At 39.5% G+C, this 26,902-nt stretch overlaps 2 protein-coding genes across 2 annotated transcripts in view; one reads left to right on the plus strand and one right to left on the minus strand.

The window, feature by feature from the left end:
- XTBD1 (XRN2 binding domain containing 1) lies at positions 1–17,262 on the plus strand. Its single transcript, XM_045794686.2, has 3 exons — positions 1–299; positions 1,680–1,779; positions 7,268–17,262. Exons 1-3 carry the CDS (start codon positions 61–63, stop codon positions 7,277–7,279), a joined length of 351 nt encoding a protein of 116 aa, XP_045650642.1. The 5' UTR covers positions 1–60; the 3' UTR covers positions 7,280–17,262.
- Positions 16,159–26,902, minus strand: part of UBE2B (ubiquitin conjugating enzyme E2 B) — a 14,865-nt gene continuing 4,121 nt past the window's right edge. The window contains exons 4-6 of the mRNA XM_045794693.2: positions 22,472–22,561; positions 18,477–18,565; positions 16,159–17,496 (exon numbers count right to left, since the gene is read on the minus strand). Coding sequence (XP_045650649.1) covers positions 17,368–17,496; positions 18,477–18,565; positions 22,472–22,561 — 308 coding nt within the window. The 3' untranslated portion in view covers positions 16,159–17,367. The remainder of the gene's footprint in view (positions 17,497–18,476; positions 18,566–22,471; positions 22,562–26,902) is intronic.

Genomic DNA, 26,902 nt, shown 5'->3' on the forward strand with positions numbered 1-26,902 from the left:
TGACGCGGTGCGAGTCGGGAAGGCGGCGGGCGGGTGCGGCCGTCGGCGGCGGAGGGCGCCATGGTAGGTGGCGAGGCTGCTGCCGCGGTGGAGGAGCTAGTTTCGGGGGTGCGGCAGGCGGCCGACTTCGCGGAGCAGTTCCGCTCCTATTCGGAGAGCGAGAAGCAATGGAAGGCTCGCATGGAATTCATCCTGCGCCACTTGCCCGACTACCGCGACCCACCCGATGGCGGTGGCCGTTTGGACCAGCTGCTGTCCCTCTCCATGGTGTGGGCCAACCACCTCTTCCTGGGTTGCAGGTGCGGACCCCTGCGGGCTGGCTGACCCTGTCCCCTGCCTTCAGACCCGCAGCCCTCTCCTAGGGCTGACCCCTGCCCAGTGCTGACCCCGCCCCCAACCTCCCGCCCGGACTGGCCCAGCCTGTGGCTGATTCCCACGCTAGCCAGCTCTTTGGAAAGACATTTAACCTCTCAGAGCCTCAGTTTCCTCATTGGGAAAATAAGTTGTGATGACTGCAGTATTAAAGAGTTAAAAAAAAAAAAAAGCACCTAGCACAGACTGCTATTTAGCAAGAGCTCAAAATGGCGCTAAAATGCCGTTGTTAATTGTATTAATACTGTTAGTTTAAACCATCACCTTTGCGTAGTACATTTCAAGTGTCTTGGCTCCTTCCACCCACATGGCAAACGTGCAGACACGGAAACTGAGATCCCCAATTTACTTATGAAGGAGCTGAGAGAGGGCCGTGTGTCTTCTGACAGGATTGTGGATTTTACCATTTATGGCAGGATGTAATCTGTGGCCTTTGGCTTTTCCTCCCCACTCCCCAGTCTGCTGGACTCTTAGCAAGAGCCAGCCTTTGCCTCTCTGCCTTTCCTGTTATGAAAATAACAGATGCCTTCAAGGGACTGTTTTTGAAGTGCTTTAGATAAGGCACCCCTTGTACCCCCTCAATGAAGAAGATGTTAAATCTTGAAGCTCCCACATCCTTTTATTTTAGTGTCCTGAAATTGTGTTAGGATAGTAAGATGACTTGTCTTAGTCCTGATTTCTTTTCCCCTTTTGGCTGTCTGACTCTTGTCACATGCTCCCTCCAGCCCTTAGCCACTTGGTTTTGTTTTCAGATGTTGGGCTTATTAGAACAGGATTTGGGGAAGCAGTGCCAAAGGCTTTTCCTCTGTTTTCTGGGTGCCCCTGGGAAATCCTGGTTAATGGGCTCCAAGACTAGGAAAATGTTAGAAAATTGGACAAATGAACAAATGATGTTATTTACTTTAGACCAGTATTCGATGTTTTTTTTTAATAATAATTTTCTATTATGTTATGTTAGTCACCATACAGTATATCCTTAGTTTTTGATGTATCGATGTGTTTAAAAAATAAAACATTTTGGCCCTCATACTGTATCCACGAATATGTACTGCCAGATGTACAGTGTCTCTATTTTTATAAATCTTTTTTGTTTTGTCTTGAAACACCTGCTCTGTTGGCATTCCTATAGCCACTTCTGAATCCACAAGCCAGAAGAAGGGTTTCCTAACCCGCTGCTGAGCATGTGTCCGTTTTCCATGTAGTATCACATCAGAACGCTAAGAGTTGAGCTACTTGCGGTTTCTCATTAGCCCACAGTAACACGTGATTCCTCCAAGGTTTTTATCTTACTACTTTTTATTGTGCAGTTACAACAAAGACCTTTTAGACAAAGTGATGGAAATGGCTGATGGGATTGAAGTGGAAGACCTGCCACAGTTTACTACCAGAAGTGAATTAATGAAAAAGGTAAACAGGTTTTCTAAGTGCATTTGAAATGGTATCAAGTTAATGGCCCCTGCTTTTATGTTATGTATTAGAGGATACTATTTACTCCCCAAGGATCTAAGCCCTTTCATTAAAAATTTTTTAAAAATTTGGGATGCCTGGATGGCTCAGTTGATTAAGCATCTGCCTTTAGTTCAGGTCATGATCCTGAGGTCCTGGGATTGAGTCCCGCATTGGACTCCTTACTCATCGGGGAGCCTGCTTCTCCCTCGGCCTGCCACTCCCCCTGCTTGTGCGCTCTTTCTCGGTCAAATAAATAAATGAAATCTTAAAAAACTTTTTAAAAAATTTGTTACTGAAATACAGTTGATATACAATATCCTATTTGTTTCAGGTGTATATCATAATGTTTTTATACATTACAAAATAATTTCCACTTATTATCTAGTAACACATCTTTCACCATACAAAGCTGTTACAGTATTACTGTATTCTCTGTGCTGTACATCACATCCTCATGACTTAATTTATTTTATAATTGGAAGTTTGTACGTCTTAATCCCCTTCACCTCTGTGGTCCACCCCCCAGCTGGTAACCAGTAGTTTGTTTCCTGTATCTATGAATCTGTTTTGTTTTGTTTGTTCATTTGTTTTTTTAGATTCCACATATAAGTGAAATCATACTGTATTTATCGTCATCTGTCTTATTTCGCTTAGCATAATGCACTCTAGGCCCAACCATGTAGCAACTGTCAAGATCTCTTTTTATTGCTGAGTAGTATTCCATTATATATATGTATAACAGCACATCTTCTTTATCCATTCATTTATCTGTGGACACTTAAGTGCCTTGTCACTTTCATTTCTCTATACTCGGTATAAGCCTTTTCATAACTAGATAACAACTAAATTATACATTGTTGGTGGAGTAATTAATAAATTCAACCTCTAAACTTCTTTTATGAAGTTTTGAGCTTTTTGCTTAATTTTTAAGAAAATGTTGGCTAGAGTGCTACAGCTTTCCACTTATTAAAAAAATCTTGTTGGTAACATTAACTCATCTTTACCCCAGTGGGTGAAGGTCTAACCAGACTTATTTGGCCCATCTGACTTGCTGATGGAAATGTAGATGGAATAATGCCCACATATAGCTGTTCCCTGTTCTGTAGGGCTTAGTCTGATCTGAAGTTGCAGACTTTACATGGTGAGCTATTGCCTGTTTAGCCTTGTATCTGGGTCCTGGTGCTCTGGTGCTGGGGCCCTGGAGAATGTGGCAGAAAGAAGTTCAGTTGATGGGCTGGGCATCCCTAGGACATGCTTTTTTTTTTTTTTTAGATTTATTTTAGAGAGCAAGCACGAGCAGGGCGGTGGGGGGGGGGCAGAGGGAGAGGGGGAGAGAATCTTCAGCAGACTCCCCGTTGAGTGCACAGCCTGATGTGGGGCTCCATCCCCTGTCCCTGAGATCATGACATGAGCCAAAGTCCAACACTTAGCCGAATGAGCCACCTTGGCGCCCCAAGACATGCTTTTTCTCATTTGCCTGGGCCTTTTCAGGAAGAATTGCTTCCTCTCATCCAAAGTTTGTTTCTTTGGCACTCTGCCCAGGTCTCTTAGAAGATTGTAAGCTTCTTGAGGAAAGAGTTGGTACCTAAAGTCTTAGTCCTTCTGTCTCTGAAACCCAGTATAGGCTCAGAAAGCAGCTCAGAAAACCAAAGCAATAGAGTAAAAGGCTGCAGGCCTGTTTTATTTCTATCCTCAGAAACATAGGTAAGCCCTCACCCCTGTTGGGTCTTGTTTGGGGAGGTAGGGCATATAAAGAGGTTCCCTTCTGTGTGGTTATCAAGGAACTAATCGAAACCTCAGCATCCCAGAAAGTACTTCAGTCTCAAATAGCACACCCCACTTGATTTCAAATAGTTTTGCTAAAAAAAAAATACTCTTTTTAAATCTGAATCTGGGGTCAGGAATTGGAAGTTTGTGACTTTTTGGATCATCTCATGTAATACTTAAAAAAAATTTTCTGGGCAGTCCCATCAGTGTCCCATAGTGGTGAGGTTCCTGGGGCTGTCATGGGGCAGCTAGATAGTTGCTGGCTGCCCGAGTGTTCCCCAGGCAGGAGTAGGATCAGCTTTTACGTCCTGTGTGTGGTGATTCTGTCCTTGCTTTTACTCCCAAGAGGTATTTTGCCATCCATAAAACTTGTTTTTTTAAGTCAAATTTGTTATACTTTTTTTTTTTTTTAAGATTTTATTTATTTGTTAGAGAACGAGCAAGAGGGAGGGGCAGAGGGAGAGGGAGAGGCAGATTCCCCACTGAGCAGGGATCCCAATGCGGGGCTCAGTCAGGACCCCAAGATCATGACCTGAGCTGAAGACAGATGCTTAGCCGACTGAGCCGCCCAGGCACCCCTGTACTTCTCTGTCTTGTATGTAGCCATAGTCTTTCCGATTATTCTGGACTTGTAGAGTTGGGAACCCTTCATGGTGTTTGGGTTGTAGACCAGAAGGAAACTAAGGAGGTTTTGTAATTGATATGCATGTCCCTAGACCAGTGTGAAGAAATATATGTATGTGTATTGGGCCGGGGTGTTTCTCGAATCTGTTAATACTGTGAAGGGGTCTTGAACCTCAACAATGTAGGGGTCCTCTGCCCTGGGATGTTCATTTCTGACACTGTCATTGCACAGTGTCAGCCTCCAGTGAAGAGTCCTCAGGCATGAACCTGGTATCCGTGAAAGCAGCTCTGCCATCAGACTAGTCATACTCCCCTAGCTACCTGGAAGAAGCCTGCGGGAGCCTCTACATCGAGAGCACTTTCGGATTATGCGTGTTTGGGCTTCCTTCAGATAAAACTGAAGTTTTCTTAGTAGCCAAGTTTTAGATTATTGATCCCACTGAAAATGAAACTCAGTTAATCCTGAGAAGTGAGATCCTTAAAGGGTATGTAGAGTTTTGCCAGTTTTTAAGCCTCTTCTAGATACTTTGATCCTGAGGACTCTTTTGACATGTGTGCCATGACAGACTTGTGTGGTATTGAAGGTTGTCCCTTCTCCATTGAAGGAGCCCCTGGGAGGCCACTGGAAAGAGTCATGGGGACTTCCCAGCAGTTCTTTTGTCTCTTGCCTGAAGTTTTTGCATGTAATAGAGGCTGTCAAACATAAAGCAACATTGCCAGCCCACATACCAAAAAAAAACCCGAGATATTGAGCCATGCACCTGAAAGTGTTTGTCGTAGTTCTGCCTAGAATAGATCCTCAGCTCTAAAATTAGAGTTTAGGTGGGTTTTAAAGTTAGCTAGCAAGTAGAAATGAATCACCTGGCGTTGTTGGCATCTTGAGACTGGACAGTGAAGGTAATTTAGGATATAATTTCTTTAAGATTTAAGGGCCGCCTGGATGGCTCATTTGGTTAAGTGTCCACCTTCAGCCAGGTCATGATCTCAGGGTCCTGGGATTGAGCCCCGTATAGGGTTCCCTGCTTGGTGGGGAGTCTGCTTCTCTCTCCCCCTCTGCCCCTTCCTGTGCTCATTCTCTCTCTCTCTCCCCTTCTCTTGCTTGCTGTCTCTCAAATAAATAAAATCTTAAAAAAATAAAGATTTAAAAAAATTTATATATATTCTGCAGTTTTGAGGCAAATACATCTCTGTGGTCTATCCAACTCTTATTATTTTTTTGGTCTGAGAAAAGAAATGAGCATTGTTCTCTGACAGGTGGTATTTATCAAACAGTTGCAGTTTATGATTTTTCTTTGGATTCAAATACAAATACATTGAGCAAACAATCTCAGTTATCTAACAGTCATCCCTAGGCACCTACTAGCAGCCTTCGTGGTAGACCAGCTTTATCCAGCGAGCAGTAATTAACAAAGAACAGCAGCTCACTCGGAAGGATGTCATTACTAGGACTGTCAGAGTTAATATTTCCAAGCCATTGTCTTAAGGAGAAAGAGGAGTGATTAACTAGGAAGCTATCATTATTGGCTCATAGAAATAATTTATCAACTTAATTTCTTGGCCCATTTTTCCTAAGAACATTTTTATCCAAGAAGGAAAATGGCAGCATGGAAAGTGACTGGATATGAAATGTGAACGAGAAGGTAGGAAAACAAGGATACTTGCATTTCAAGAAGTGCTTTTCTGTGCATTATGTCCAGTCTTGGCAAGTTCTAAGGTAGTGGGAAAGCCACTCCCATGGTGAAAGGAGATGTGATTTTAAAGCAGCACATATTTGTGAGCATTAAAACAAATTCAGCCTGTCACATTAGTGGAGCTACCTTTCCCCTTTATCAGCTAGCAGGAGAAAGCGCCGGAAAAGCTGAATCTGACTGCACAGGCCAGTCTGTCGCCCAGTGCTCAGGAGGAGTAAATCATATGCCAACACCTTGTGTCAAAGACCATACTTGCAGCAGCCAGAGCTGTGGCAGCTTCTGTGCTGCCGTAGTTTTGGTCTGTCCTATGGGAAATTTGAAAGGTGTCTTAGGGGATTTTCTTTTCCTTTGGAGTAATGATGGTTTCTTTAGGTAATATTGCATTCTCCTAAATGGGGAAAGACTTCTTATATTTTGCTTTTCCTGAACAATTTTGCTTTTTCATTGCTCAAAAAGACTGGAGTGACAGGCTTAGCTAGGAAATAGGTCATACCTTGAAAACTCTGATTACTAAAAAGACTCTCAGATTGATTCACTTGCACTGCTAAATGTTAAGGAAATCCATTCAAGTACAAGGTGACAGCCAACATGATTTCTTCACACCCAGCTTAAAAGTTGTCTAAAGCCAAGTTTAAATTTACCAAAGGTGCTAGAGAGCACCCAGAAAGAATGTATCTGCTTCAGTTCGCCACTATTTGAAGACATGCATTTACAGTTTCTAATAGTGTGAAATCCAGAAATACATAACCTTCACATCTCCTAAATATCCTGAGTCAATGTGAAATCTTGTGAATTACTACCTGGATTCAACTGATTTTAATTTAAAACAGTGTTTGTGCGATTCTTCTTTTAGAATCCTTCACTGAAAAGCATGCCACGAAGAAAGTTATATTTCAGGTATTTCTGTTATCACATTAAATTGTGAACATTTATAGATCCCAGGTGTCAAGACAAAAAAATTAGGCTCTAGCTTCCAAATAGATGGTATGTTCAATGTTTTGTTGAATTTTCTGTATGTAGTAAAATAGTAATTTGAGTCTACTTTCCTTCTAGGTAGTACATAAATATTGTATGACTGCTGTATTTTATTTTTTTAAGATTTTGAGAGAGTGAGCGAGCGAGCAAGTGCACAAGCAGGGGGAGGGGCAGAGGGAGAAGGAGAAGCAGACCCCACTCTTCCCCCCGCCTTGAGTAGGGAGCCCCACGTGGGACTTGATCCTGGGACTCCAGGACCATGATCTTAGTGGAAGGCAGACACATAACTGACTGAGCCACCCAGACGCCCCTCACTGCTGTATTTTAATTTATAAATTTGATTTGCTGGACTACATGGCTAAATAACCTTTTCTTTTTTTTTCCCCCAGCATCAAAGTTAAGGCAGAAGATTCATCACATTTTCAACATCAGCTACAGGCTTAGGAAAGGAGTCTGGGATGAATGTGACATGGACCACAGCAGCTCTCTTAAGATTCCTGGTATTTCCAACATGTAGGAAGGAGGCAGTTGGAATGATAATCTTGTCTAGATTGGAGTTTTAAAAGGTCTCATTCTTCCAGTAGCTGTCATTGTAAAAGTGTGCATGGATATTTATGTATTTATAAATCATGCCCTCTTTTTTAATTTTCACTTTTTGAATGCCAAACTTTTTGTTAAAAATGCCTATTTTTTTTATGTTGTAATAATTGCAGGTAGTGAATTTTATATTTTGGACTTTTCAATAATGTATCTTCAAATCTGATTGTTTTATGGTCTTTTTCCCCTGCACTGAGGCAAACCAGCCCTTCTTTCTTTCTTTTTTTTTTTTTTTTTTAAGATTTTATTTATTTATTCGACAGAGACAGAGACAGCCAGCGAGAGAGGGAACACAAGCAGCGGGAGTGGGAGAGGAAGAAGCAGGCTCACAGCGGAGGAGCCCGATGTGGGGCTCGATCCCACAATGCCGGGACCACGCCCTGAGCCGAAGGCAGACGCTCAACCGCTGTGCCACCCAGGCGCCCCAACTTTTTTTTTTTTTTTTTAAGATTTTATTTATTGGAGAGAGAGAGATCATAAGAAGGGGGGAGGGGCAGAGGGAGAGGGACAAGCCGACTTCCCCCTGAGCAGCGAGCCTGACACCAAGGACCCTGAGATCATGACCTGCGCCGAAGGCAGATACTTAACCGACTGAACCACCCAGGCACTCCTATTTCCTTATTTCTTTCTGAAGTTTATGCCATGTTTATGGCCACTGCCACACACACTCATCTTTTTTTTTTTTTTTAAGAGACGAGCGAGAATCAAATCATAGGCCTCAGGTACCTACCAGCTCATGGGAAGAGGCAGCTTATGAAAAGGCATCTGGCCTGATTTTAAAACGGACACCAGATGCCATAGCTTGGTCCAGGCAGTCAGGTGATTTATAGGTTTTCTAGAAGGTCTCCCAGCAGCTGAGTAAAGCCCACATTCTCTTTTTCTGGAAGGAGCCTGACTTGAGGAACTGCCTTGCACATAGCCCTTGAAGAAATACTTGTTTAGTGCAATGTTTTGCTCTGAAATTCTTGTGTTAATTTTCCCATTAGTTAATATATCTGTTCTTTATCCCCTCCCTCTTTCTTTCATTCATTCATTCATTCATTCATTCATTCATTCATTTAAGATTTTATTTTTAAGTAATCTCTTCACCCAACTTGGGGCTTAAACTTACAACCTTGGCACCAAGAGTTGCATGTATTACCAACTGACCATCCAGGAGCCCTCTATTTATTTAATACCCACCTTAAGAACTTACCTCCAGGCATAAATACTGAGAGAGGGACTTCATTGGGGTCAGCAATATAACAATCACAGCAGAATTCACTTTTGGGATATTTGGTGAATAATTCATATTTGGTGAATAATTCATATGTGGGAAAATGGTGAATAAGATAGTGGACCCTTTCTTAGCTGAACCTACCAGTAAACCCAGGTAATTAAAAAACCAGGAATGCTGAAGAGGGCTGGCTGTGGGAGCATGATGCTTGGGAGCAGACAAGTGGGATGAGACTCACCCACTGCTCAAGCCTAAGGACAAGCATCACACCTTGGGCCACGTCTCTGTGCAGCTTCTTGCTTTCATCTGTAGGGATCACTAGGGTGGACCAAATGAGGTCAAGATCTCTGATATAATTGGGCAAGCCACTTCTTTCCATAGCTGTACCTGGGAAATGGAGATCATAGAAATACCTAGCACAAAGAGCTATGGCAAAGATGAAGATGCTGCAGGGGTAAGCCAGAGCTCAATGAACCTCAGCCTCTTCCTCACATGTGGCCTAGCCTCTTTCTATTCTGGTGTCCTATACAAATTGGTGATGCTTAAAAACCAAATTTACAAGTTGGGAAATATCAGAGTGGGGCTGTTCACTTTTAAAATGCGTCTTTCACAGGTTTCTCATCATGGATCCTATTTTGTCTGTAAGAGATAATGCCCTATTATAATAATATCCTGTCAGGAGCATATCCATTGCATAAAGCAAGCTTAAATTGTGCACGGATTGCATGCTCCCCTCCCTAATTCTTCTTCAGTGTATTTTTGAAGACTTATCTAGTTAATCAAAAGCAAATTTTCTGATAACCATTTTCTGATGGGTTTTCTTATTTCCTCAGCTTAAGCTGTCTCTGTTTTTCTTCTCATCTTTAAAACCTTCATAGCTATCTCATCTATAAAATTAAGCAGTATTTTAGAATTTCATCCTTTGTTTTTCTGGAATAGAAAGTGGCATAGAAATCATAAAATTTTTGCACTGCAGCAGTCCTTGTAAGGACTCGTTATTTGCCTCGTAATAGGCAAAATGGCCCATTCTTTTTTTTTTTTTTTTTTTTTAAAGATTTTATTTATTCATTCGACAGAGATAGAGACAGCCAGCGAGAGAGGGAACACAAGCAGGGGGAGTGGGAGAGGAAGAAGCAGGCTCATAGCAGAAGAGCCTGATGTGGGGCTCGATCCCATAACACCGGGATCACGCCCTGAGCCGAAGGCAGATGCTTAACCGCTGTGCCACCCAGGCGCCCCAAAATGGCCCATTCTTAATGCGAACCAGGAGCTCACTGCAAGATACTGGCCTTGGTATATGTAGTGCTGTCCAACATGGGATAAGGATCAAATGAGATCATAGGAGGGGACATGGTAAACTGTTCCCTTCAAATAACAACTAGAGAGCATTTTTTCTGTTAAAGACTTAAGTCTCAAGACTTTGTGAGAAGCAAGTACTAACAGTACAGTTTAGGGTGCTCACTTAATCGTGATACCCTTTTATATTACCCAGAAAATTGCTTTTTTACAATATTCACTAGAGTCTATAGCCCACCTGATGAATTGTCTACCATTGAGGAGGCAAGGATTTTCCAGGATCCATGTGGACCTGAGGCTTACCTATTCCATGGGCATTGGGAGGATTCATTATCACTGCCCATCCTCTGAGGCTTTGCTATTTGTAGTAAATGGCACTGAAAATACACACTGTCACATCTGAAATGAGATTTATATTATTCTAAATGTCAGGTAACTCTGTTTCTCTGCTGCGCTGTAGTCTTTGCTGGGTACCCTTTTGTTTGGAAAGAGACTGTCAACTTCTAGAGTCTGAGGACTGTAGTCGAGGTTCATGTTATCTAGTCATGGCTCCCGTCCTTGACTAGTTAAGGGACACCTTTTGATTCTGTAGGAGTAAGACTAAACACAAATCTTAAGAGGCAAGAGTTTTAGAATTTAAAGATTGTGGTCATTTGGAAATTTCTTCCTTTAACGAATACTGAATGCACACTAAAAAAAAAAGTCTGCCCTCATGGAGATTATATATTTATATGTATAAAAAAAGTTACAAAAATATGTATTACATATATAATATATAAAAAGGTATATGTATATATATATATACATATACACACACACACATATATATATACACACATATATATATAAACTCCTTTGGGAAGAAAAAGAATCTTTCTGGGCTTTTCATTAAAATAAAGAGCAAGCAAAAGAGCCTAATTATTCATTTATTTAAGTGAAAAGCAAGCCAGATGAGGTTTTGTTTCTTCCCCAAAGTTTACTCTGTTCCTTCCAAGTTAGGACCCCCAGGTCTAGGGGTGGCAGTATGTTGGCTGCCTTTCTCATTTAGGTTTAGTTTCTCACAATGCCGGCATTAGGGGCAGAGTCCTTTGCATATGTGGTCTTCTCAGGGAGGAAGGTGGGCCTGAAGCCTTGCCCACAGACAAGGACCAGCTGAGGAAGTGGGGGTAACAAGAATACACCAACCGAACAGATTGCCTTCGGAATCAAAAAAGAAGAGTAAAAATTGAGACTATTAGGTTCCCAGTAGAGCTATAATTCTTAACATATCCTAGGCATGGACATGTGAACCAGAGCTTCTTTCCTTGACAGTGCTGTCAGGCAAGGACAGCTCTTCAGAAATAACGCAGGTGGTCCCATCCTTCTTTCCCAGCCCAGGAAAATTAGGCAAACGACCCCAAAATAGCCTTGATTATGGTCTTCCAACCTACGTGCCTGGGAGAAATGCTGCTAGGGCATCTTGAGGCAGGTCTTCATCTTCCCCTGGTTTAGTGAAAGGGCAATTAACAGTAAGGAGGTTAACCTTGAACTGTTTGGGCCTATTGACTAAAGCCCTTGCTTTGCTGTGAATCCTAGCACCAAAATCTCACTGCTGGAGCTGCATTTTCTTTTCTCTTTGGTATTTTCTCATATTAAGAATATTTAATTGAACCTAGATGTGAACTGGCATGTAATTCGTTCCTCCTGATTTACTTCACCTCGGTGTAGGGATCTTCGAAGTGGGGGATGATTCTTACTTTGATCTTTATTGGAGGATTTAGTAGAAAAATTTCTCTTTAAGTACCTGGCATTTAGTGAGCTCTCCCTGCTTCATTCCTACCCTACTCTCCCTTTGAGGCCAAGCTGGGAAAACAAAATGTTTCAACTAACTTAAACTTACACAAAAGAAAAATGACCACCCACAGGGACCCCCACAAGACCAGGCTCCATCCCCAGCGCTGCAGAAGGGCAGACCACATCAGTTGCAGTTGTGGAGTAGGGCGAAACATGTGAGTTGGCACCCATTAAGTACTCAGTAGCTATGCTGACAAAATGAATGGCAGCAGGCACTGAGCGATGCAGCCTTAATCAAATGCCTGGCAGTCCGAGAGGGAGGTAGAAGCAAAACCTCCAGGATGGGGGCGTGGGGGTCAGCAGGTGGCCAGAGCTTATAGGTCCACTGCAGTCCTCCCCTAACACTAGGTGCCTTGGAACCCCTGTACCACCTGTATCTAGGGTCTGGGGCTTGCGAAGGCTGTGGATATGCTCCTCTCTCCATGAACATGGCCTTTGCCCTAGCACTGGCGTGGCGGGTTTGCCTGAGTCACCCTGTAAACCGATGAGACCTTACACTTGGTTTGAACTGTGGGCCCCAGCTGACTGGGAATTGTTGGGCTTGGTCCATTACCTACAGTCCCACTTCCCCTGAAACCACTTGTTTTCAACTTCTCAGGTAGGGAGACAATGACTCATGCTTCCTTCTACCTTTGCGTTTACCAAATTATGTATGACTACGTTCTACTTTTATAATAACAAAAACCAGAAACCTGCTAATCAGTGTCTCCAGAGGATTTGGAGCTTGGACCCTTGAGTCTTCTGCTGTCCTACTGGCCTCCTGCCCAGGCCTGTGCATGTATTGCCAGAGGCTGTCTGGAAAGGAGGTTCCTAGTTACATTCCAGTCTTTTTGAACTGTACTTGTATTGTTGCTCTTACAGCCTGATCTGTCAGACTTGGTCTTGAGAAGGTGCCATGGGGATTGTGCTGTTTTCAAGCTGTTCAGTGCACAAGAATATGCAGCCCGTCGAACCAATGTGTAAGGGCTAACAAAAGCCAGGGAGGGGAACTTTCTCCCTGAACAGATGGGTTCATCAACCTCACCATCATCAGGCCCCCAGTATTGCCCTCACTCATCTTGTGGGCTTGCAGAAGATCCCTTGTACCCACCCCTGGTATTGACATCGTCTTCATTCAAAAGGCAGCCTTCCAACTGTTGTTCTGGGAAGTCTGGACCTGAAACCACAGCCTTGAATGCTTGTGCAGGTACAGGTCTACAACCACAGCCCACTACAACACAGCAGGGATCACTAATCCAGCTTTTCTGAGGAGGTGATGTTCCAAGCCTTTGGCCAAAGTTACCATGGGCTGGAATCTGATTTCTTTTCCTATGCTCTGCTCAGGATGTTACCAGGACAAGAAGCTTCCAGTTCCTCGTGGTCTTTGTACTCATACCGCCACAGTAACATAAATCTCCCAGCTCAGTTCTGTAAAACGAAAACCTCTCTGCATTTGACATTCTCTTATTCAGGAGTGCAGCCGGTCCAATTCAGTTGGTGGGCTGTGCTATTCTTGGCAAAAGGCCTTGTTTGTAAAGGGGGAAGGGAAAGGGCAACTTACACCTCGGGCTTCAGACAGGAAGGAGCATTATGAGGTCTGCCTTAAGTGCTCTTTATGTTTGCATTTTGGCAGCCTTCAAGACACCACAGAACCCCTCTGCATTCCAGGAAGAATGACAGGTTGATGGAACCTGAGGAGATCCTTTCATAGGCTCTGATTCCCTCTAGATAAGTAGCCAACCCAGTGGCTTTAAGGATCCCAGTCTTCCAGGTAAGAGTTTAGATAGCTAACCTCCTCCCAAAAGACTGCAGAAGCATCATACTTGTAAACCAAGACCGTCCCCAAATAAAGACCTCTCTAACCAGCTAAAGGTTATTTGCTATCAGCAGAATACACTCTCTAGAGTCTTCTCATAATAATATTCTACAGTTGACTGATAAACAAAAGCATCATGTGGCCAAGCTTTACCACTCAACTCAATGGCAGTTCCTGAAATTCAGTCCATGTGGGCTTTTCACCCAAGTCTGAATCCTCCGTGTGCCAAAGAGGAAGCTAGGAGCCTTTCCTTTCAGGTTTCTTGATTTCGACCAGTAAGGAGCTAACGCTGAGCTTGAGATGAGTCATATACTCAAAAAGGTTTGCAAAAGGCACAGCTCATTTGTCTTTCGGGCCCAACTAAAAAAAAGCCCTAGCCCATGCTATGAATAGGAAATGTATAAACCTCAAGACGTTATTAACAAAATTGTTTTAAACCAATGCAGTTGAGGGTGGAGGGAGGTGGAGAAATTACTGAAAGAGGAATGGCACACACATTTGTATATTCTTTTTCAAAGGACAGAGGAAAAAAGTAAACTCAATAAAACCTTGTTTCTAGTCTCTCCTCCATGTCATATACTTGAGTAACTAAAGAAAACTACTTTAATCTTTATTCCTATCTGACAGCAGTTGTTTTTTTCTAACTAGATGGGAAATGAAGTAACAGAGCTACCATCTTGGCACAAGGCCCTCGCCCTATGGACAATTTTATCTACCTTTAATAGCTTTGCAACTACTGACTTTTCTATTTACATAATAATCCCCACATAACTGAGATTCCTCTGGGACTCTGCATTATGAAATGCAGTAGGAAAGGAATTGTAATAAATACCACCAAGACCTAAAAAGTTGATCCCTATCTCTTAAAACCTGGAAGAATTGAGAGCTCCAAATACCTTGGATGTAACTCTAAATTGTATTTATGAGCCCTACGGTTCTTTCTTAAAGAGTACTAAACGATCAATTAAGTAGAGAGGTACTTTGTTTACTGCGCACAAAATACAGTTACTAAATAAGGCACCTTTAATAGATTTCTTTTCCACTACCTTCCACCTACCTACAGGAGTAAGAATTTTTAGATCAGTTTCAGAAGTTATTCACGGAACTTTTATTGGGGGGTGTGGGGGGTACTGACTTAAGAATATTTCCATGAAGGGGAAAGAAATTTGGTCTATAAGTAAGTCATAGGTCATAGTCCTTTATATCAGAAACCAGAAGGTGTTCCTATATCAAAAAAAAAAAAAAAAAAAAAAAAAGACGTAGAAAATGGTGGTTAAGAAAACTTCTTCACTGGATACCAGCCTGTACACAAGTCTAAATCAACTCAAGTATTTTTAAAAATGAGAGGGATGTATTTAAACAGATTTTCTAAAACTGAACTCAATACCTTAATATCTCTTGAGGGGTAGTCTACTTCTTGGCTAAAAGACCAGATTGCCCAGGTACAAATCCCAGCTCTATCACCTGCCAGCTCACTGAACTTCAACAAATCACTTACTTAATCTCTTGTGTACCTGGAGATTCCTCATCTGTAATATAATGGTACCTACCCTCACGGGATTACTGTGAGTCAGAAATGTGTCCTATGTGTCAAAGTGCTTCACATAGTGCCATGCACATGGAGCATTCTATGTCAGAAATACTGTTACAGAGGAAGTGCATCACAAATGTATTTAAACTTTAGCATGAATCCAACTTCATACCAAAATAAATGACTTAGTTCTAGCCTCCTGCTATACCACACATTAATAAAATTTACCTAGTTTAAAAGTAAACATCTTTTGTATGCTAATAACCTTGTAAATTGAAGGTTTACATCTAGTACTCAACCAAAGAAATAGGAATCTGTTCCAAGACTGAAGAAAAAAACAGAGGAGTAATTGGGAGAGGAATATTCCTAAGAATTTTCTCCAATGGGAATATGGATGAGGTATGAGTTTTATGCATGTACTGAATTTAGGACTTAGAGCTCAGAGACTCCCTACAAAGTGAGATGTGACCCCCTTATAATTATCAATACTTGAGATATTTCACTTTTAAATAGGGAAAGGAAAACCGATTAGGATAAAAAAAGATTTTGAAGCAGGAACCAAATAGCATTTAATGAAATAAGAGGGGAGACTCTCATACCTAGTGTATATTTAAGAGTTACTCACTGGAGTAAATGTCATTGGAGTAAATGTCTACAGAAGCTACACTTTGTCTCAAGAGCTGAATATGAAAAGCATCTTATTTACTATGACCAAAAAGTATCCGTAAGCATCTTTTTGGCCATTAATTCCAGTGAGTGGACTCTTATTTGTATGAAAAGCTTCCTAAGATCATACACTTACCGAAAATTTTGCCAAGTAATAACTTTTAAAGGGAAACATCAGCACTTATTGTTCCAATATTAAACTTGGCTTAAAAAATAGAAGCTGTAGACACTGCGATCCTAGTCTTCCAATAGAGAAACTGTTAGCTTACTAAGCTAGTAAGAATAGAACAAGAAACTACTGGGGTTACTCAAATAGCTGTTTTAACTACTAGAAAGACTACACAGGTGGTTCAACAGAATTTACTTGTATATTTTCCATTTTCTGTACTATTTGAAGGCATAGGATAGCTTTGTATTAGCTTTCTACAATACTGTGTTTTAAATTTATCCAGTAAACTAAGATGCAGTACAACTTTTATACAACTTAGGAGATTAAAAAAAAAAAATCTCCACAAGAGAAAGCAACTCAGCAGGCCCTGGTATTAAAACATTTTTCCAGAATAAACAGATATGCAATTGCATTAAAAGGCAGTTTTCAATATTTTAAGTTACACCAAGATTCCTTCCAAATACCTGCCTTGTTAAACCAATGCAACAAATTCTTACTCAGTGTTAATAGTGGGGCATGGATTTTGGTAAATGTTTACGGTTTTACTTTCTTCATTATCAAAAATCTTTCAAAGTGCTATCAAGCAGCAAATAAGTTGCATTAGCTCTCTGCTCCCAGTAGAGGTGCCAATTCCTCATGGTAGAGGTACAAACTGTGAAATTGCAAAAGGTACAGTTTAACAGAAAGTAGTGCATGAAGAAACAGTAACAAGTGGCCTAAATACAGAGTTGGACAGAATCAAACCAGTTATGTCTATAATTGCTCGAGTGAAACGGATATAATTTTAAACACTTAAAATAAATTCTGAAATTATAATTGGTGGTTAGAATCAAATTTGAAGAATTTCTTGATAAAATATAAATCTGTTCTTTTGAAATTGGAAATGAAGCTATCAATTGATGGAGAGCTAGAGACTTATTAACCCCTCCTACACAGATAAGGAAATAAGTGACAAAGTCTCTTGCACTGAAGTTATGTATTTTAACAGCTTTACATGTAATATTCATATATAAAAAACTTTAAGTGCTTTTCTCCAATTTAAAAATCTAAAGAATTCAAAAATAAGGCATTCAATATTTGAAAAAAGTACAGATTTACAAAATGTGTATTATTCTGTCATGAAAACTCCACACCAACATTATACACTTGGAAAAAAATACAAACAGGATATATTACAAATTTATGTAAGCAATAACTTAGTTCACACCATGCAATAAAAAGTACATTAATCAAGATACACAAGCTTTTGTAGGTTCTAAACTGAAGGACTTTTTTTTTTTTCTGCAGAATCCTTAAAACCTGTGGCACTTAAAATTTGTTAGCCTTTCTACTGAGAGGTAAATTATACACAACAATGATGAAAAAAATTAACAGACCAGTTGTCTATTATGAATCATTCCAGCTTTGTTCAACAATGGCCGAAACTCTTTTCTCATATTCTCGTTTGTTTTCCTGATAAAGCTGTGCTGCCTGGCTATTGGCTGGACTGTTTGGATTCGGTTCATCCAGCAGAGACTGGAAGGAAAGAGAAAAGAAAAAGGATTTGTAGAGAATTACTCTTTGCATTAACATGGGTCAGATATGGAGCACTGAGTTTGTACAAAAGAGCAAATTACTCAGTAAAGAAATGGCAGACCTCTACGCCATTCATGTCTTAACACCTCTAATTTCAAAGAAACTGGGAAAGATATTCTTCAACATACTGAAACATTAGCCAGGAAATAAACAGCTTGATTTGGTTAATATACAATACCTAGAAATAGCTTAGCAGCTAACATTTTCCAAAGTTAAACTCTGCTTTTGTGGTTACTTTGCAAACGTCTGACAGTAAGTTGGATAGTGAATCTTGTTTCCTTTTATCAAGAAAACATATACAACTAGCAGCAAGGGAATGAAATAGGGAAGTTGAAAACAATGTCTATAAAATGACCTGAATTAAAGCAGAAATGTGATAGGAGAAGCTCTAAAAAAAGGTCACAAAGCAAAATTTTACTTCTGCTCCTCTCACATCCACATGAACTAAAACATCCCTCACTCCACCTCTCTCCAAAACTGTCATTCAAGGTCAACTCTGAAATAATCTGCCAGAGTGTTTTGGCAAATGGTTACATGATCTTTTTTTAAAATAGGATTTCTTGGATAGGGTCACATACTTAATGGTTCTCTGCACTTGGCAGTTTCCTGAGGTACCTACGGTTTTTCTAACAATCATCTTTCTCTATTTCCAAGAAGCATTTTCCTTTTCCACATCCTCTGGCTATGCTTCATGGGCATAAATAGTACTTGACCTGTGAGAACACTTTATTTACACAAGATCAGGACTGTGGGTTTGATCCAATGTGGTCACTAACAAAAAAGCAGACCAGTTGTCTGAAAATCATGGCATGTTATCATCCAGGCTATGCCATTGGTTACCTGTTACTGCTCCTAAAAGAGCTGACTATATCCCACAGAACCTTAAAAAATCATGATGCAACCTAACTTAACACACTTACCTGAATTGATGTTAAGATAGAAGATACATCATATGTTGGACTCCATCGATTCTGAAGGATATCTAAACATATGCTACCATCAGCATACACTGCAAAGACAACACTAAAATTGGTTACCTATTAATTTTATCATATTTTAACGGTTAAAAGAGAAATCTTTACCACAAACAGAATGCTTGGCCTAGTCAGAAGTTCTGAACATCAATTACCAAAAGCCCTCTTGTCTCACAGGAAAACCAGTGTCAAAACTAAGGTCTCTTATTTTGCACCTCTTCATCAGGAAGCTTTGTCAGAGTTAAATTTTTTCAACACCCACCTTATAGCCCATCTGTTTAAATCCTCTATTTCTAAACTCCTTAAATAAAGCTCTTAAAAAAATACTTTTTTTTTTTTAAGATTTTATTTATTTGACAGACACAGTGAGAAAGGGAACACAAGCAGGGGGAGTGGGAGAGGGAGAAGCAGGCTTCCTGCTGAGCAGGGAGCCGGATGCAGGGCTCAATCCCAGGACCCTGGGATGGTGACCTGAGCCGAAGGCAGACGCCTAACAACTGAGCCATCCAGGCGCCCTCAAAAATACTTATTTTTTGACATCATAATTACTCCCCCAGAAATTATTCCTAAAGAAATAAATGTGGACACCTGAAGTTTTATTTATAGGAAGTTCACTATAATACTGTTTATAAGCATGTAAAATTAGAAACTACCTTGTGGCCCATAAAGAGGTGACTGGCTAAATAACAGTACATTCATATAACCAATACCAGTGCGGCCAAGAGAAACGATACACATCTATCCTCTGTTAATTGATATAGGAAGATACCCACAATGTAGAACACCTTAATAAGTTTTTGATTTTTAGAGGATAATGTCATTTTTTACAAAATATTTAAATATATTCATTTGAAGTGTAACTATTTTCATTTGAAGTATGTGTAGTTAAAAAAACATTTGTAAGACTAAATGCCAAAATATAAGTAATGGCTCTCTGTAAATAACAGGATTCTTGTATTTTATGATTTGTTTTTGCAATGAACATGCATTCCTTTCATAAATAAAACATAAAATAAATATCTAGTGATTAATATCTTTTAAGTCTTTAACATTTGGGAGGTTTTTTTCTTCCTCTTGAACTGATTACTTGAAAATACAATGAACATAGATTTTTACCCACTTGTGAGAATCTATGTCTACATGACAATTTTCCAGAAGTAGAACAGCTGTGTTCACAAAGGATAAATGCACTTAAATGTTATAGATACTGTCAAACTTTGGAAAGCTTCATGGAGCAAGCCCCATCACCCTACATAAAGACAGGAATAAGCAAGGCTTTTTGGGGGAGAGGAGGCAAATTATACTTAAATACTGTCATTTCTCAGGGCTCTCTCTATCCTCCATCCTCTTCCTTCTGGCAACTCTGGGTGATGTTATTCACTCTCATGGCCTCAATGACCATCCATGGGCTTGCTACTTACACTTACTAGCTTTAGACTAGATTTAACTCTCTGCTTTAAAGCAGCCTGGTGAACGGCTTACTATCTATCCCACAGGAACATCAAACTTGGCAAGTCTAAAGAACAATCATCACCTCTGCAAAACCCATTAAAGTACAAAATGATTTTTTAAGTTCTGAACCAGTAACTATTCCCAAGAAGTAATCCAAAAGTAAACTAGAAATCAAGCACCCGGGGCACCTGGGTGGCTCATTAGTTAAGCGTCTGCCCTTGGCTCAGGGCGTGATCCCAGAGCTGGGATCGAGCCCCATATCGGGCTCCTCCGCTGGGAGCCTGGTTCTTCCTCTCCCACTCCCCCTGCTTGTGTTCCCTCTCTCGCTGGCTGTCTCTCTCTCTGTCAAATAAATAAATAAAATCTTAAAAAAAAAAAAAAAAAAAGAAATCAAGCACCCATCAACTGACAAATGGATGAACAAAACACAGTATATATATCCATACAATGAAATCTCACTCAGCAATAAAAGGAAAAGGAATACAGTTATAACATGGATGAACCCTATGCTAGCTGAAAGAAGTCAGTCACAAAAGACCACATGTATTATAGGATTTCATTTATAGCCTACTAGGTTGCTGGGAGAAGGGGAGTGATGCCAACTGTCATGGTATTTTTTGGGGAGAGATAAAAATGTTCTAAAATTGATATGGTGATGGTTGCACAACTCAGTGTACTAAAAACCCCTGAACTGTATAATTTAAACGAATGAACAGCATAATATATGAATTATATTTCAAGTAAAGATGTTTAAAAACTAGACCAGAAATAAAAATGTACTGATAAAAGAAAAAAGGGAAACCACTGTTATTAATATGAAAAAATGAGAAACGGTCTAAAACACTGTTTCCCCAAGGATGAAAATACTACACCTACATACACAGAACCCCCGCACACTGTACAGTCTTTCCCACCTTCATTTACAGAGCCTTCTTACTACACTGGGGGTCAATTCAATAACAAGTTTAAATCAGATTAAACTAAAGTAGAATAAATATTAAGTGACTCCTTCTGAAAGTAAGTTAACTGATTGGGAAGATCATGTTTAAATAAGCAAAGGTTACGAAAAGGAAAGCTTAAATATTTTGGAAAATAAGTCTTTCATAATTTATAATCCAGGAATATATACATATTAAGAGTAAACAGGAAGTCCTAGAAGAGCAAATTTAATTACAAAGAGTCACTCAGAAATCATTTATGGAAAATCGGAATAAAATAAATTTCTCCAGGGGCACCTGGGTGGCTCAGTTGATTAAGCATCTGCCTTCGACTCAGGTCATGAAAGGGTCCTGGGACTGAGACCCACATCGGGCTCCCTGCTCCTTGGAGAGCCTGCTTCTCCCTCTGCCTGCCACTGCCCCTGCTTGTGCTCTGTGTGTCACATAAATAAATAAAATGTTTAAATAAATAAATAAATAAATAAATAAATAAATAATTTTCTCCAAATGAAAATAGGAACGAGAGAAAAAATGGAAAACTATACTTAAAAAAGCCTTGAAAACATACAAACCTTTGACCCAGTAATCTCACTTCTAAAAACTTATTCTATAATAATATTCATGGGTATTTGGGAAGATTTTCAAGAATGTTCAAAGTGCTGTTTAAAATTACAAACAACTTGGGGCGCCTGGGTGGCTCAGTTGGTTAAGCAATCGAATTTTGATTTTGGCTCAGTTCTTGATCTCAGGGTCATGAGATGGAACTCTGTGGCAGGCTCCGCCTAGAACGTGGAGCCTGCTTAAGATTCTCTTTCTCTCTCCCATTGCACCCCCCACCCCACCCCCGCACTTGCACTCTCTCTTAAAATAAAATCTTAAAAAAACCCTGAAAATCACCAACAACTGGACACAGATTAATTATGGTAACTTCATAGGACATTATGCAGCGATTAAGAATGATGCAAAAAATATTTAATAAGATGTTCATAGTATATATAAAAAAATTACTTAACTACATACAATATGATCTCAATTTTGTACAAGCATTTATTTGTATTTTTATTTATTTATTCTTATTACTTTTAAAGATTTTACTTATTTATTAGAGAGAGAAATCACGAGCAGGGGGGGAAGGGTAAAGGGAGAAGTACACTCCCCACTGAGTGGGGAGCCCGATGCAGGACTGGATCCCAGGACTGCGGGATCATGACCTGAGCCAAAGGCAGACACTCAACCGACTGAGCCACCCAGGAACCCTATTTGTATTTTTTAAAAATTAACTTTTAAGCAACAAATTCTTTTTGGTATCCTTCATGTTTCTACATATAAATAGGTATTATTTTAAAATCAAATGTATTAAGACAAAACAACTTTACCTGACATTTGGAACCTTCTTAAGATTCCAGGCTACAAAAAAACGTAGCTAATACTGACACGGAAGCAACATCCAGAAGTGGCCTGTAGCAGTGAGAATTATGGGGCAAGGCCCAAAAGGAACGAAAGAACTCTTTTCCCCCCACCATTTATGAAGTTTAATAAAATGTTACTTACCATTTGGATGAAACATTTTGGATAAAAACCTAACAGTTGGTGGCTTATTTGGATACTCTTCAGAAAATTCTATTACTAGTTTAAAAGTACCTAGATAGAAAACAAACCAAAATATTTATGGTAAAGACAAGCATTACTTTTTAACCTCTTCATCAATGAATTCCCAACACATACTGGTTTTTGCACAACCACACAAAAAAGTAACGTCAATTTTGGCTTAGCACATAAAACACATTAAATATACTTTGTTTCGCGTTAGACTGGTAACACGCAGCACTGGCAAGCACTTGGGAACACACACTTTCATGTGCTACTGGTAGGAATGTTAAACTGCCATACTTTTGGAAGGCAATTTGGCCCCAGCTACTGAAATTTAAAATGCACATTTGGGGAACTACAGCTAGTTTATTATAGCTTAGGAGGGGTTATGCCAAAGGATTTTGAGAGGGGCTAACTACCACATGACAAAGGACTTAGATTGGAGGTATCGACATTAATCTGAAAGGTCTCTTCTGTCCCCATACAAATCCTTTCACTTAAATACGCCAAGAACCAGTAAGCGTTAGTGTAACTGCCTACTGCTGGTTATAGACCAAAGTGGTACACTCTTGTAGAGCAGTATTTTATGGTCAGTACAGACACAGGCTTTTAAAAAAATTATGCATTTCTAGCAAAGTCAATCTGTTCACAGTGTACAAAGTAAAACTCTCAACTCTAATTCCAAATCTATTTTGCAGAAATAACCATTATTACTGGTTTTGTACGTCTTTCTAGACTTCTATTCTGTTTATTAACTATCCACAGTTCTTTTATTTTGAGGAAATCCACCTGAAGGTTGGAGAGGTATTCTAACTACAACCACTTAGACATACTCAGTAAATGGAGACTTACTCCTAATGAAGTCAATAAAAGTTTAAACCATTCCAGATGTCTCTAGAAGGTTCTTCCCTGATTTCATCAATGCAATCCTTTCTTCTATTTATTGATATTTTATCTTATGTTTGGTATACAACCTCTACCTTTTTACATTTTTTTGCTGGTTGGAAATTTGGGATTAGGGAAGCCAAAGATACAAGCAAAATCAAACATGGTATCTATTTCATATTCTAAATACACAGAGGTGTTATGAAATGTACAGTTAAATAGTGAAGATAGTCTTATATTTAATTATGTATTTTGAAAGTGTGCATTTTAATTTGCTTTAATTAAAAAAAATGTACACTGTAAAAATTTCAGCCTACACAAATATGAACAGTAATTTTAAAGTTTTTTTCTGCCCACTTTATGGGCCCCTTTATACTCTCATTCCCAATCACGGCCAAGTTTCCAAACGGAAGTCAACTGAATGTGAAGCTGGGAAAGAGGTGACAACATACCGTTTTATAGATTTCCACCAAAAATGAAAAATAATTTCATTTTTAAATATTGGCTCTTTAATAACTAGCTTGCAAAAATTCCCCCCAATTTTTAACAATCTGTTCTCATGAATCAGTACAAACTGCCTCCGCCACACCACTGAATTTAACTGTCGGTATTTCTTAGAGAGTATTTAACTCATGAATTTTTTTTTTTAAAGTAACTTCTATGCTCAATGTGAGGCTCTAACTCATGACCCTGAGATCAAGAGTCACACGCTCTACCGAGTGAGCCAGCCAGGTGCCCCAACCCAGAAAATTTTAAAAAATTCATTAATTACTGTAAACTCACTACATGTTAACTTAAGTAACATCTGATGAAAAGTAATATATTTCCCTAAAAGTTAGTGAGAAGCTTAGCACTGTTTTACGTTTTTGCAAATCTCTTTAATGACTGGCTTAACAGAAGACAGCTAGATTCTCTCAGCTGCTTCTGCATTTGATCCGCTGCAATATGCTGTTCTGGGATGAGGTACAGGAAGAAAACAAAGTCCCACAAAAATATGTAAGTGAAAAAAGAATATTTTCACAGTTTTTTCAGATAACTGTAGATATTCTTTTTTGATTACTACACTAAGGAAGTGGTAGGTTTTTAAGGGTTAGTTGCAATGGAGAATCTGAAATCATACATACTATTTGCATCGGTTACACTAAAATCAGTTATACGCTTCATAAATGTTTTATCCATCCCTAATTTTCCATATTATACACTGGTCGTTCAGAAAACATTGGTTCAACGAATGATAATTCTTGTAAATGTTGTCACATTTCATTATATACTAACCAAAAACAAATCACAATTAGGTAATACCACCTACTGATGTTATCAGAGAAGTCTTAAAGTACTGGGAAACCATTATTTTATCAGTAGCAACAATACTGTCAGTTACTTTCCTTGATCTAACAGCTCACTTATGTCACTTTTGAGTATGTCTGTCAAACAGTCAAAGCTAAACTATCACAGTTTATCTCTCATTCATTCAAGTAAAAATGTTTCATGAAAAAAAGTTTAAGTTGCAACTCAAACAACTGCAGAAGTGCTTTTCCTCCAGAAAATCATCACAAGAAGTGTTTTATGCATACTTTCCACTTAATCACATAGAGTATTTTAAAAATGTATACTTAAGGGTCAGAATTCAGTAATTATAATAATAATATCTACTTTTTCATCAAGACCTTTTTTTTTTTTGCCATCAAGACAAAAAATTTTTAAGTGAAATTGGCAGCTTTTAAAATGCTAAGAAAAGGGGCACCTGGCTGGCTCAGTTGGTGGAGTGTTAGGCTCTTGACCCCAGGGTTGTGGGTTTGAGCCCCACACATTGGACGTAGAGATTGCTTTAAAAAAAAAATCTTAAAAAAATTTAATTTCTAAATGTATACATAAATAAATAAAATGTAAAGAGTACAATGACTATAGTACAGTTTAGAGCCACTGTGTTGATTTGTGCCAGGATACTAAACTGCCTAGGTCCAGTTTCAGCCACTAATGTTTTTGTACCACCAGTGCAAATGCTGATAGAGTAAAAAGGGCAAATGTCTTAGTATTGGTATAAAGACAGTTTTATTTTTTATTTTTTTAAAGATCTTATTTATTTGTCAGAGAGAGAGAGCGCGTGCGCATGCATTCAAGGAGGGAGAGCAGAAGGCAGAGGGAGAAGCAGGCTCCCCACTGAGCAAGAAGCCCCTTGTGGGACTTGATCCCAGGACCCTGGGATCATAACCTAAGCCAAAAGCAGATGCTTAACCAACTGAACCACCCAGGCATCCCAAGACAGTTTTTATTACAAAGAATCCATGGAACAGTCTTAGGGATTTGAAGAGGGGGCTCATGGACCACCCAAGAAGCTGAAGTCCTTAAGTACTTCTCTTCCATTCCTTTCCCCCACCTTAGCGGTAACCACTCTGAACAGTGGGAAACATAACCCTTTAATACACACACCTGCATACATGTATTTGGTAAAAATGTAATACAACATGTATCATTCTGAAACTTTGTCTCTTGAGACTTATGTCCAGATCTACTTAACAAGTACATGATATTCCACAATCTAGATAAATCATAAATTTACTTAAAAAAAAAGGGGGGGCGCCTGGGTGGCTCAGTCGTTAAGCGTCTGCCTTCAGCTCAGGGCGTGATCCCGGTGTTCTGGGATCGAGCCCCACATCGGGCTCCTCCGCTGGGAGCCTGCTTCTTCCTCTCCCACTCCCCCTGCTTGTGTTCCCTCTTTTGCTGGCTGTCTCTCTCTGTCAAATAAATAAATAAAATCTTAAAAAAAAAAAAAATTTACTTAACCATTTTTTCCCCTATTAGGCATTCAAATTATTTCCTTAAAAACAGTACAATCAGTATCTTTGTGTAAATATCTACCATGGGTTAATTCTGGAGCCATTTTGATAATTAAAAACCTGTTCAATAATTCTTAAAAATCTATGCTATAATTAGAGAAAATCTAAGAACCTTGCTAAAATCAATAAGAAAAGCTCAATTATAAACATGTATCAGAACCAGTTTTCCATTTTCCTGGCTCTTGGTGAAAAAACTAAATTTAAGAGGCAAAAGATTACACAGATGCCAACTACTTATAGGTACCAGGAGTTAGCTGTTTGTGCAGCTACAGGCAGCTACATTATGTGGCTTTTTGGGTTTTTTTTGAGATTTTTAAATTTTTTTACTTTTAAGTAATCTCTGCACCCAATGTGGGCCTTGGCCTTACAACCCTGAGATCGAGAGTCACATGCTCTACAGACTGAGCCAACCAGATGCCCCACCTATGTATGTTTAAGAACAATTTCAGCTCAACAACTTACCAACGTAGATAACAATGTTAAAAAAGCATGATTACCCTCCTTTATCCTACCATCTAGGCCTACAGTTCTACAACCAAATACCAAAGTAACACAAAGAACTGGCAATGGAGGTGGTCAAGCTGATGTGGAAAGAAAGTCCTTTGTGAACTATAAATTCTCAGTAGCATTATTTAGTTTTAATTTGACCTAATAACAATAGAAAATAGTT

This window comes from Ursus americanus, chromosome 5 (assembly GCF_024610735.1).
Source record: "Ursus americanus isolate L20-20 chromosome 5, mUrsAme1.1.p, whole genome shotgun sequence".
Classification (NCBI taxonomy): Eukaryota; Metazoa; Chordata; class Mammalia; order Carnivora; family Ursidae; genus Ursus; species Ursus americanus.

What these genes read in the sequence shown, in the direction of transcription:
- XTBD1 (XM_045794686.2), top strand. Translation starts at nt 61, where the DNA reads ATGGTAGGTGGCGAGGCTGCTGCCGCGGTGGAGGAGCTAGTTTCGGGG. An exon ending in CACCTCTTCCTGGGTTGCAG is followed by an intron (nt 300 to 1,679) that starts GTGCGGACCCCT and finishes TTTATTGTGCAG; the next exon opens with TTACAACAAAGACCTTTTAG.